A 13,133-nucleotide genomic window follows, 5' to 3' on the forward strand; every position below is an offset into this window, starting at 1 on the left:
CAAGAGTCCGGAGATGGTTAATTGCATCTTCAAGGAGTTGAGTTTACGCTGGAGTCGTTCTACATGCCGTTGCACAGCTTTCCCCAAGTCTGGGGTGACGGTCTGACTTGCAGCTCAGCAGTTTAGGAAATGCCCCTGCTGATTAATATAGTACACACGCTTCTGAGTGGCAGAATTTTTGCCCAAGAAACCAAATGCCCCTGTAACCCAACGCTGAACTTGGTACAGTGTTGAAGAGGGAGGTGTTTGGACCTGAGGAACGAGCGCCCGCCAATTCCTCTTAGAGGCAGCGTTTCTGGGATTGCGGGCGGTTGCATCAATCCCTTGCAGCCAGTTGCCCTTTCACCTTGTAGTAGTCACATGACTCCAGCTGATGCTGTAAATGTGTAGTCGATTCCGCTAGTTGTGCCAAAGCGAATCCCTTCTTGGCTGGGCTAGACTTGATGGATTAGCAGTCTGTGGTTTTGTAAGAGGCTGTTGCTGAATAAAATTGCTGGTTTTTCACAGGTCCAGTTCTTAGAATCGTAGAGTTGGAAGGGGTCATACAGGCCATCTAGCTCAACCCCTTGCTTAATTCCTCACTGCCACTCCAAAAAAGACTTCAGAGCTCAGTGGCAGAGGGCATGTTTTGCATGCCGAAGGTCCCCTGTGCAATTCCTGGCATCTCCTGTCTGCATCTTATAAATGTTGGGAAAGAGCTTTCTTTTCCAGAGAGCCTCCCTCTCAAAGCGGACAATTGGGAGATAGCGGAACAATCCCCCTTGTTTTAATGCAGCTTCATTTTCTCCTTTTGGGGTCTGAGCATCCTCTCTATCCCCAAGAGTTTGGGGGGTTTCTGTTTAAAGAAAAAGACAAGGAAAGGAAGACTTGGCAGAGATCTTTGGAACTATGCATGGTACGAAGAAAAAAGGAGGAGATGATTTTTTTCTCTCTTTTTCCAAATGTTAAAAATTGGTAGCGGAGGACAGATGAAGTTTTACGGAAAACAGAAGCAAGTTGAACAAAAACCAGTATTTCTTACCACGACACATAATTGGCTGGTGGAACTCACTGCCGCAGGATGTGGGGACCACCAATAGCGTAGGCAGGTTTAGTAAAGGATGAGACAAATGTGTGGCAAACAGGCTGTCAATGATTGTGTTACACAGTGAATATGTGAAACCTCCAGAGACAGTATACCTCTGATTGCTGAAAATCTGCCTTTTCCCTGACATGCTAGTTTTCTACATGCATGGGATTTTATATGATACTTAAGAGGATTCACTTACATGAGTTCCTCGCACGCACTTATATCGAATCACACCATTGGTCCATGTAGGTCTGTGTGATACGCAGCAGTTCCCTGATTCAGGCAGTTTCAAAAACCTGGATCTGGGATGGGAATTGGTTGTCTTTAGTTGAATTAATGCCTCTGTGTGTTCCATCAAGTTGCTTCCAACCTACGGCAACCCTATGAACCAATGTCCTTCAAAGCGTCCTATCTTTAACAGCCTTGCTTAGGTCTTGCAAACTGAGGCCTCGTGCTGGGCTCTGGTCCTCCAGCTCTCTTGCCAAAGAAGAGAGGCAGGGTTGAGCCATCGTGGTGTAGTGGTTAAGAGCAGTGGTTGGGAGCGGTGGACTCTGATCTGGAGGACCGGGTTTGATTCACCACTCCTCCATTTGAGCGGCGGAGGCTAGTCTGGTGAACTGGGTTGGTTTCCCCACTCCTACACACGAAGCCAGCTGGGTGACCTTGGGCTAGTCACAGCTATCTTAGAGCTCTCAGCCCCACCTACCTCACAAGGTGTCTGTCTTGGGGAGGGGAAGGGAAGGTGACTGTAAGCTGGTTCGATTCTGCCTTAAGTGGTAGAGAAAGTTGGCATATAAAAACCAACTCTTCTTCTTCATCATCTTCTGTCCGGGGGAAAAATTGACCGGCCTCGTTCTCGTTTCAGGCCATGCAAAGGAGGCCCTCGGCATGGCCCAGATGCAGGAGCAGACGCTACAGCTGGAGCAGCAGTCCAAACTGAAGGTGAGTTAAAGTCTGGACAATAGATGAACCTGGCTTGGATTTCTTTGCAGGACTGGCGCTCAGTGACAGTATTTAATAGCATTTGTCCAGTTACTAATACAGTACTTGTTTGTTCTAAGACATATGCTAGCAAGTGCAGAGCTATTGGCCTGATCCTTCTGTGGGGGGCCCAACTTCCACCGTTCCCCTTTTCCTCTACAAACCCCAGAGTTCAACGGTGGGGTCCCCTGAAACTTGGACGTAGCGTTTACATGGGGACAGGGTGGGCTTTGGCAGGAGAATGGGAAGTCCTCATCTGTCAGATCCCTTCTACTCACAGCTCCTGTTGGATGCAAGCTGTCATTCTGAGGTCTGCATGCTTATAAACTAGCCCGTTGCTTGTTCGCCTCTGGCGAGTACAGATCACCAGCAGGCGAGCGCGAGGGGAGGCGTTTTTTTAAAAAACAGGCTAATAAACAAAGGTGTTTGTGTGACGATAATAGCTAGCCTCCAGCTTTCCCGCTGTCTCAATTTCCCCTGACTTCACTGTGACATTTGCCTTCTAGGAGTACGAGGCCGCCATAGAGCAGCTGAAAAACGAACAGGTCCGGATCCAAGCAGAGGAGAGGAGGAAGACGCTCAATGAGGAGACGAGGCAGCAGCAGGCTGTAAGGAAGGGTGAAGGATTTGAGTGGAGAGGGGATGATAGGCCCGTGGCAAGAGCAACAGAGTATGTTGGCTCTACCCAGCAGGCCTTCTAAGAACAGCATGCTGGGTGCGTGAGAGGTGGAGCGAAGGGGTTAACCTTGCCAAACTCTGACTGGGCATGCTCAGTGGTAGAGCATCTGCTTGGCATGCAGAAGGTCCCAGGTTCAATCCCCAGCATCTCCAGTTAAAGGGACTAAGCAAGCTAGCGATGTGAAAGACCTCTGCCTGAGACCCTGGAGAGCCGCTGCCGGTCTGAGTAGACAAGACTGACTTTGATGGACCAAGGGTCTGATTCAGTATAAGGCAGCTTCATGTGTTCATGAGCATGCACATATATACCGTGCTTCCCACCATCTCTTTGATGGAGGCTCCCTTTGACGGGCAGTGCAGCTCTTTCTGTGCTAAGCTTAACTTTTAAAAAAATAGTATTATCTGTTTTGTTGCATTTAACCTCCTTTCCCCCCTTCCCTCTGTATTTTGCTCTCGCAGAGAGCGCAGTACCAGGACAAGCTGGCCAGGCAGCGTTACGAGGACCAGTTGCGGCAGCAGGTGAGTCCCTCAGCTTCCTCCTCTTCCCCCCCCCAAAAAAAAAACACACACCTCTTTTTTAGCCCCTGAGAAGCACCTCCCGCTAGCAGCATGGCGTAGTGGTTAAGAGTGGCGGCTTCTAATCTGGTGAACCAAGTTTGTTTCCCCACTCCTCCACATGCCTGCTGAGTGACCTTGGGCTAGTCACAGTTCTCTCAGGACTCTCTCCGCCCCACCTACCTCACAGGGTGTCTGTTGTGGGGGGGAGGGAAGGCAATTGTAAGCTGCACTGAGACTCCTTAAAGGTAGAGAAAAGCGGGATATAAAAATCAACTCTTCTTCTAGGGGAACAGCTCTGTCACATCTGATGGAGAGCGCTTTGTTTGTTGAGAGCTAGTTTTAAAATGCTCTTTTGTGTTCGAGATGCATATAGGGTAGAACTCATCATTCTTAGAGCACCCCGTCCTTTCCTTTCCCTGTCAATTCGAGCTTATTTTGGGATGGGGGTTTCTCTCCGCAGCAACTTCTTAATGAAGAGAGCCTGAGGAAGCAGGAAGAGTCGGTTCAGAAGCAGGAGGCCATGAGGCGTGGTGAGAACCCGGCTGCTTGTCTTTCCCCCTTCTTTGGAGGCCAAGTGGGGGGGTCATTGAGGCCCTGTGCCCCTTCAACACGCAAGCCACCGGCAGTTCTGGGGAGGGGCCGTGGCTCCATGGTAGAGCATCTGCTTGGCATGCAGAAGGTCCCAGGTTCAGTCCCCGACATCTTCGGTTAAAGGGACTAGGCAGGTAGGCGATATGAAAGACCTCCACCTGAGACCCTAGAGAGGCGCTGCCGGTCTGAGTAGACAAGACTGATGGACCGAGGGTCTGATTCAGTAGAAGGCAGCTTCATGTGTTCATGTGAGGCCTCCGCGTGGTGTTGGATCAAGGAGCGTAGAGAGCCACACACACCCATGTCTCGAGAGGCAGTGTGGCTGCTTCTCCCACCCCCAGTTTGAGAACATGCAAAAACGGGATGGAAAGTTCCAGTGGGAAATGGTTCTTTTTCTAACAGGGCCTTGAGAGAGCAACTGATTCAAGGATTGCCTGATGAGCTTCGTGAAAAAGCGGGGTGGGGGGACAACCCAGGTCTCGTTGGTCCTAGCCTAACTCTGACCCCCAATACCACCCTGGCTGTCTGCAGAACATGTGTTGTCCTATTGGCTCTGATAGCAAAATGGTACTTCCATGAACCGAGGCAGTATACCTTTGAAGAGTAGAGTAGAGCTTGGGGACAAGCAGGAGATGACTGCTGTCTTAAATGTTTTTAAATTTTATTTAAAAGATTTAGGCACCGTCTTACCGGACCATCAGGGTGGTTTCCGACTGGTCTTCATGACCTGTCCATCTGGCAGGTACTTATTGAACGCAAAGCCCCAGATTAAGTAGACCTCTGGCTCGATTTGGCGAGACGCTTCTTGCATCCAAAGGCTCTTGCTACCTGCCCCGTAGGTGCCGTCATTTCCTGTCCCTCTCAGGCCTCCAGAACCCCACGCGTTCCTTCTTTCCTTGCGATTTATTCCCGAAGCCCCCGTTTCCTGCCCAGTGTCCTAAATTATCGCCCGTAACTCCGTTTTCTGTCCCCAGCTACGGTGGAGCGGGAAATGGAACTTCGGCACAAGAACGAGATGTTGCGCGTCGAAGCCGAGGCCCGTGCCCGTGCGAAGGCTGAACGGGAGAATGCGGACCTGATCCGAGAACAAATCCGGCTAAAGGCAGCTGAGCACCGCCAGACGGTGCTGGATTCCCTCAAGTACGTTTTACACCTGTTGATAACATTGTGTCCAGCGGAAGTATCCTGGCTTCCCTCATTGGTGAAATGGTTTGTTTTTGTCCCTGAATCGGGGTTGCGTGTTAAATTTGCAAAGCAAAATCAAGATCTCGTGCATTCAATCAGAAGTGATCCACGTTTAGTGATCTGGAGTCTTCACTTTTGCTTGAGAACGCAGACATCTTGGTAGCTCTGGCAATTGCCCACCTATTCCTTTGTGTTTTCCAAAACCAAAAGGGATTTTTTGTGCCATAAAGATGATTTGTTGTGGGGTAAACATTTGTGGCCAAGAGCCCGCTTCGTACAACATATGGAGTGGATCCTTATCCATACTAGAGGGCGGGGGGGGGGGGGGGGTTAAAAAGCCAAGAAATGCAAGCAGTTTAATTGTTGACATATTAGCAGTGAAGCAGATTTAAAGGTTCTGGTGTTGCTTGAGAGAGATGTCTTCTCCACCGCTCTCTGCCTTTGTGACTTCGATGCTTTGCTTCCTAGGACAGCCGGGACTCTGTTTGGGGAAGGATTTCGTGCCTTTGTAACTGACTGGGACAAAGTGACAGCCACGGTAAGTGGAAGAGGTGCCATCTGGCTTTTGGCAGTCTTTGCCTCCTTGCTTGACACTTTGGGCTAGAACATGATGTCTATCAAGTGCGACTGTTCATCTTGGGATAGTCTACTGTGACAAGCGGCGGCTCTCCAGGGTCTTTCCCGATACCAGTGATCCTTTTAATAGGTTCTCGATCACTGAGCCCTGATAAATCTGTCTTCAAAACTATCTGAATTTGCTTTCCCCCAAGTCAGACCATTGTAGACATTTACCAGGGTATCAGCCCTGGGTGTGGGGGCTGGAATAAGCCCTCCCACCAAACTTCCACACAGGCCCTCTTGTTGTGTGACACAAATCTGCAGGTGTTTCCTTTCAAGGACTTCCTTGTGGGATGGACGGAGATCGTGGTTCAGTTGGGGGCTTGGGGGTATGTGTGTGAAAAAGTCTTCCTGACAGACGACCCCTCTGGAAGAAAATCAGTGTTTTCCTCAGCCTTAATGGCAGACACTCTTCCCCCGCTTGCTGTTAGAGCTACGTTTTATTAGTCTTTTCCCCCCCTTTTAAATCCTGCCATTCTTCCAAGGAGCCGAAGGTGTGGTGGTCATGGTTTTCCCTCTCACCTCACCCGTTTTCTCCTCACAACGACCCTGTGAAGTAGACCCCCGTTCATCCACTCCTTGCTAGCTGTGTGGTGTTCTTCCACATTACTTGCAGAAGGGGTGGGGTGGGGAGAGGGGGGCCCAAACGTTTACAGTTTTGGGGGGAAATTACTTGGTAGTGGGAATTTCCTGTAAGATTTTTATTTCCCCCTACTAGAAGCATTTGCGCTGTGGTTACACTAGGTGGCGCCTCCTACCACACATCTGCCAGGACGGCCAAATTTTTCTTTTGCAGATGCTGAACCCAGCCTGATTTGCAGAGCTCGGAGTTGCTCCTTTCTTTGTGTCCCCCACCCCAATTTTCATCTGTTCTAATTACTCTGCTGTCGCAGGGATGAAGTAGACGCTGAGTCTGTTGTAGCCCACGGGCCCAGCGATTCCTCTCTCTCTCTCTCTCTCTCTCTTTCTCTCCCAATATACCCCATAGTCCTCGCATGAGGAATTCAACCTTTCAGTTGAGAAGGGGAGTGTCTTCTGGCCTCCCTCAAAGTGGAGGCTGATGGAGAAGGATGGGGGTTGTGATTTCGGGGCTCCCTGCCCGGGATGTGGCGACGGCTGCCAACTCGGAAGGCTTGAAGAGGGAGGTGGAATGTTCAAGGAGAGGGCTATTCGTGGCTACTTGTCAAAATGGATACTAGTCGTGACGCATACCTATTCTCTCCAGGATCAGAGAATTATATTAGGTGCCGATTATATTAGGTGCTGTGGGACGCAGGCAGGATGGTGCTGCCGCAGTTGTCTTGTCTGTGGGCTTCCTAGAAGCACGTGGTTGGCCGCTGTGTGAACAGACTGCTGGACTTGATGGGCCTGGGTCTGATCCAGCAGGGCTTTCCTTATGTGATTTCTCAGCAGCTGCCAGGGTGCCTGTGTCCTAGAGATTCCAGCCTCCAGGTGGGAGCCGGGGATCCCCTGGATTTACACCTCATCTCCAGACTGCTACAGAGATCAGTTCCCCTGGAGAAAATGGGTGCATTGGAGCATAGCCTCTCTGGCACTGTACCCCATGGAGGTCCCAGTTGTCACATGAACACATGAAGCTGCCTTACACTGAATCAGATCCTTGGTCCATCAAAGTCAGACTAGTCTAAGACTGGCAGCTGCTCTCCAGGGTCTCAGGCAGGGGTCTTCCACATCACCTACTGCCTGGTCCTTTGAACTGGAGATGCCCGGGATTGAACCTGGGACTTTCTGCAGGCCAAGCAGATGCTCTACCACTGAGCCACGGCCCCTTCCCGAGCTCCATCCCCAAACCTCCAACCTAGATCTGGCAACCCTACCTCCCCATCCCTGCCAAGGGCCGGGGGGGGGGGGGGCTGGCAACCCTACTGTGTCCCCTGCCTCGCTGCTTCTGGACCAGCCTGTAAGTGGCTTGCAGAGGAGGCTAGTAGGTTATCGGCCATTTCAAGGAGGAAGCAAAGCCTGTTGCGGTTGCCAAGTTACAACTGAAAATGGGGGGCGCTTCAACAGTTGCTAGGCGACCGCCGTCAGCTTCTTTGCCGCTTGGCACATAACAGCCCATCGGCGAGGGTTTGGGCCCGAGTGCCGAAATTCTTGCAAGGCCTCCCTGTGAAGATGTTTGCAAGCCAGGAAACGGAAGGTGGGGTGGGGTTGGGCTTGGCTGATCCGAGAGCGATCCCAGTGCTCGGCCTGCTCCTCTCAGCCTCATCCTGGGTGAAGAACCGGCCCGGTGTGCCAAGCTGAATGATCCAGTTTGGCGCCTGGTAGAACCGTTTTCCCTGCTCCGTGTAACCTGTTCCTTACCTAGCCAAGTGTACCTCTCACGTACCTTGTTTGTGGCTTTCCAAGTGCTTGGTAACACAGAGACAAATGTACCTTATTTCCGCAGTCCCAAGCAGGTGTGTGCTTGAGTTTTAAAGCCCCCGTACCTGTCTACCAGGCTGAATTGGAGCCAGTGTGGTGTAGCAGTTAGGAGCGGCGGACTCTAATCTGGAGAGCTGGGTTTGATTTCCCCACTCCTCCACATGAAGCCAGCTGGGTGACCTTGGGCTGGTCACAGTTCTCTCTCAACTCTCTCAGCCTCCCCTACCTCACAAGGTGGTGCCTCTTGTGGGGAGAGGAAGTGGAGGCGATTTTAAGCCAGTATGAGACTCCTTAAAAGGTAGAGGAGTCTTTCCCAGCTTTTTGCTCCTCGGAACCTTGGTCCTCTTACCTGCTCCACCCTCCCTGATTCTCCGCCTTTTCTGGCCAGCGTAGTGTAGTGGTTAAAAGTGGTGGTTTGGAGCCGTGGACTCTAATTTGGTGAACCAAGTTGGTTTCCCCACTCCTACACACGAAGCCTGCTGGGTGACCTTGGGCTAATCACAGCTCTCTTAGCGCTCTCTCAGCCCCACCTACTTCACAGGGTGTCTGTTGTGGGGAGGGAAAGGGAAGGCGATTGTAAGCCGGTTTGATTCGTCCTTAAGTGGTAGAGAAAGTCGGCATATAAAAACCAACCTTCTCTTCCTCCAATACCTTTGCCCTGGCTTCCCTTTCTCAGACCCTCTTCCTAGCCAGGCCGTTTCTCTTAGCGTGGAATTTATCCTCTGCTTCCAAGCGAAACGGAAGCCTGGTCTGCACGTGTGGCCCGGGCGAGATAATCTTACCTCCTCAGCCCAAATAGCACAGCAGGGTCGCCAATATACAGCAGCCGTCGGCTTGGTCTGCTCTTGCACCGGCCGTGTTTTAAAAAAATGTTTCTAACTCGGTTCAGGACCTTGTTTGTCCTTAATGAGCCAGAGCCGGCTTTCGAAAGCTTTTAAGAGCCACTTGTCAAAGGAGGCTCTGGGGATGTCGTGGCGGAAATAGGCCGGCTCGCGAGCCGTGGCCCCAGGCACCTGTACTCCGAGGGGCCTGGTTGCGAAATTAACAGGATTTATTTGAAAGCTCCTTGGGGAAGAGCAGCGGTCTCTGGCAGACGCAAGAATAAGACGCTGCGTCTCATTTGCCATCTCCGGCTTCATCCCTCTGCTGCCGCTGAGAGCTGTACAGTGCTGATAGAAAGGGGTCATGAAACCCTCGAGGGAGGCCTGCACGCCCCAGCTGTTTCCTGGTGCCTGTTAACATCCCCTTTTTTTAAAAAAACGCTCCAACAGAGAGCCAGTGTGGTGTAGTGGTTAAGAGCAGTGGTTTGGAGCGGTGGAGACTGATCTGGAGAACCGGGTTTGATTCCCCTCTCCTCCACATGAGCAGCGGAGGCTAATCTGGGGAATTGGGTTTGTTTCCTCACTCCTACACACGAAGCTGCTGGGTGACTTTGGGCAAGTCATATTCTCTCAGCCCCACCTACCTCACAGGGTGTCTGTTGTGAGGAGGAGAAAGGAAGGTGATTGTAAGCCGGTTTGAGTCTCCCTTAAGTGGTAGAGAAAATCAGCATATAAAAACCAACTCTTCTTATTGATAGTCTGCCTTTCTCTGCCGAAACTCAAGGCGAATCACCAGGATGCAAAATGGCACACTTAAACAGCGCAAGACAACCGATGCACGATGCAGTAGGGCTAGGAGTACAGCCTCAGGGAATAGAAAGGGCCTGTTTATTCTAGACTCGTAGATTAAGAAGGGGTCTCTTAAAGGTCTCCTCTAGTCCAGAGGTTCCCAAGCCTTTTGAGCCAGGAACACTTTTCAGGAGAGAAATTAATCACGGGGCACTAATTTTCACCTAGCGCCTGTATACTAAACCGAACAACAGTAGTTATTTTTCTTTCCAATTTCTTCGTGGAGCACTAGGAGATGTTTGGCCTAGTGCTCTACGGAGCACAGTTTGGGAACCTCTGGTCTAGTCCCACCCCTTGTCCCCTTCGAGAAGAATCAAAGCTAGAGAATCTGTCGGGTGGCTGTCCTGCGCCCGCCCCTGTCCAGTTCTTAGCTTTAGGGATTTTCTAAGGTTCGTCCAAAATCTACCCTCTTATACCTCGAGCCCAATCGAGAAAGCCTCGCCCCTTCAAACCGACAAGCCTCAGATCTGCTCTCTTCCCTGGGATGGCCCTTCAGCTACATGAAGAGCAGGCACCGTGCCGGCTCTCGACCGCCTTGCACGAAGCCCGCGTTCATTTCCTTTCTTTGTCCTCTGGCAGGTGGCTGGCTTGACCCTCCTGGCAGTGGGCATCTACAGTGCTAAGAACGCCACCGCTGTGGCCGGGCGGTATATCGAGGCTCGCCTGGGCAAGCCGTCCTTGGTGCGGGAGACTTCCCGCATCAGCCTGCTGGAGGCGCTCAAGCATCCTGTGAAGGTAAATGGGAACTTCTTTTCGGACGGCCCGGCTTCCACCCAAAGTCATCTGCTCGTTTGATTTCCGTTTCTTCCGTCCTTAGCTTCCATTCCCGTGCTGTCTCCCTGGCCGTAAAAGAACCTAGCAATGGAGCACCGTTAACCTGTTGGGTTTGTTTTTTGAGAAGGACGGGCTGTTTTTGCTTGTCGGTTTCATAGAATCATAGAGTTGGAAGGAACCACCGGGATCTTCTAGTCCATCCCCCTGCACAATGCAGGGAATGCACAACTACCTCCCCCCCCACACCCCCAGTGACCCCTACACCATGCCCAAAAGATGGCCAAGATGCCCTCCCTCTCATGATCTGCCTGAGGTCGTAGAATCAGCATTGCTGACAGATGGCCATCTAGCCTCTGCTTGAAAACCTCCAGGGAAGGAGAGCTTACCACTCCCAAGGAAGCCTGTTCCACTGAGGAACCGCTCTAACTGTTAGAAAGTTCTTCCTGATGTCTAGACGGAAACTCTTTTGATTTAATTTCAACCCGTTGGTTCTGGTCCAACCTTCTGGGGCAACAGAAAACAACTCGGCACCCTCCTCTATATGACAGCCCTTTGAGTACTTGAAGATGGTTATCATATCCCCTCTCAGTCTTCTCCTCTTCAGGCTAAACATACCCAGCTCCTTCAACCTTTCCTCATAGGACTTCGTCTCCAGACCCCTCTGCTCTGTTTGCTTTGCTGCAATGTTTGCTCGCCATAGGCGAGCAGGCGAACGGCAGAAGTTATCGCTCACAGGAGGACTTGCATTAGTAGGCCACCTTTAATCTAATAATCGCTAAATGCCGTCATCAAGCTGAAACCCCTCAAAGCCACTGGAAGCGTCAAAAGATTCCCGTCCCAAATCGATCCGTTTTAGAAGCCTCGTTGGGGCGATATAAATCTTTCAACCCCCGTTTTCAGCAGGGCGTTTTGGCACAGGAGTGAATCCACCGCTGGTAACACGACGGCTCTTCTGTTTTCTTCCTAGGTGGGGAAGCGTCTTGCCAGTAAGCCCCAAGATGCTCTGGAAGGAGTGGTTCTCAGTGTAAGTAATAACAGGCGTTAGCATGTGAGTGTCCCAACCCGGTTGGGCCCAGTGCGGTTGTTGGGCCCAGTGCGGTTACAACAACCTTGTAATGTAGATCAGGGGGTGGGGGTGTTCTGTAGTAAACCTTGCCCAAAAAAACCTTCCTTTCAAGGTAGCCCAAGTATTGGAGGCGGATCCAGCCATTCTTCAAGGAGATTTCATGAGGATTTAGGAGACTTCCTCCAACTTAAGGGCTCTTCCGCCAATGGAAGTGCCACAAATTGAAGGAAAGCTCCTTCGACTAGAGTACGCCTTTAAACTTTGCTCAGTGGAGTGATAGGATGGGGGTAAGATACACCCCAATTTTTATATATAACATTTTGTAAAAAGGTTTTAGCAATCACTGAGATAAATTCATGGAAGGAGGCTCTTACCAGCAACTATTTAGCATGACAACAGAGAATGGAACCTCTAGTTTCAGGGGCAGTATACCCTCAGATTATCAGATGCTGGAAACCATCCATAGAGGAGGGCTTTTCTCTTCCTATGCTGCTTGTGGACATCCTGGCACTGGCTGTTGTGGGGAAGGGTGACAACATGTAAAAATGTGTGACTAGTCAGCAGTTTGGACATAGATTAGACTGATCTAGTTGACAGCTAGTGTCATGTGACTGAGCCAGCCGGAACCGGCTTGAGTGGCCTGAAAAGGGAATTTCCAGGATGACTCACAGTGACATAGCAAACGTATGTGATTGGTCAACTGTATGGCTGTAAATATAAGTCCCTGAACTACGTGCAGATACGTGGTGGAGGAAGTATTGATGTATGGCGGAGCATTTTGTTGGAGAGAACTGCATTCTGGATTGTTTAAATACTGTAAATAAATTGTATATAGCAGTACTGGTGTGGACTGAATTGCTGCCAGGTATACTCCTGCATTCCAGCTCAGCTGTGCGCGTCAAAGGGGTGCTGGACAGGACAGGCCCGTGGACTGCTGTCGAGCACCACCTTTTTATCATTTTATCGTTTGTTGAGTGCCGCCTTTTTACTCTGCAGCCCAAGCTGGAGGAGCGGGTCAGAGACATCGCCATCGCGACCCGGAACACGAGGAACAACAAGAGCTTGTACCGGAACATCCTCATGTACGGCCCTCCCGGGACCGGGAAAACACTCTTTGCGAAGGTAACAAGATCCAATCGCGGTTCTGTGCGGGGAGGAGTCAGGCCGGCAGTGTGACAGCCAGGACTGTGGGTGTTAAAAAAGAAACAGTTAAAACTGCACCAAGAAGAGCCCTTTAAATGTACAATGCCTCTCACATTGCATAACTTATTTTGCATTTTTTTGGAAGAAGTTTTTTGCATCATTTGTTCTGTTTTTGCTAGTCATGGGAAAAATCATGTTTAGCTGCTTTGGCAGCTTCTCTGATTTCAGCAGGTGGCATCCGTGCGTCCTTGAGAGCCAGCGTGGTGTAGTGGTTAAGAGCAGTGGTTTGGAGCGCTGGGCTCTGAGCTGGAGAACCGGGCTTGATTCCCCACTCCACCACCTGGGTGGCGGAGGCTAATTTGGTGAACTGGGTTAGTTTCGTCCACATGAAGCCAGCTGGGTGACCTTGGGCAAGTCA

General features: G+C 50.8%; 1 protein-coding gene across 1 annotated transcript in view; it reads left to right on the top strand.

The window, feature by feature from the left end:
• Positions 1–13,133, top strand: part of ATAD3A (ATPase family AAA domain containing 3A) — a 29,612-nt gene that overhangs the window by 1,336 nt on the left and 15,143 nt on the right. The window contains exons 2-10 of the mRNA XM_056865089.1: positions 1,935–2,011; positions 2,557–2,658; positions 3,188–3,247; positions 3,747–3,816; positions 4,852–5,017; positions 5,531–5,600; positions 10,312–10,467; positions 11,474–11,530; positions 12,569–12,694. Of these exons, the coding sequence (XP_056721067.1) occupies positions 1,935–2,011; positions 2,557–2,658; positions 3,188–3,247; positions 3,747–3,816; positions 4,852–5,017; positions 5,531–5,600; positions 10,312–10,467; positions 11,474–11,530; positions 12,569–12,694 (884 nt within the window). The remainder of the gene's footprint in view (positions 1–1,934; positions 2,012–2,556; positions 2,659–3,187; positions 3,248–3,746; positions 3,817–4,851; positions 5,018–5,530; positions 5,601–10,311; positions 10,468–11,473; positions 11,531–12,568; positions 12,695–13,133) is intronic.

This window comes from Euleptes europaea, chromosome 19 (assembly GCF_029931775.1).
Source record: "Euleptes europaea isolate rEulEur1 chromosome 19, rEulEur1.hap1, whole genome shotgun sequence".
Lineage (NCBI taxonomy): Eukaryota > Metazoa > Chordata > Lepidosauria > Squamata > Sphaerodactylidae > Euleptes > Euleptes europaea.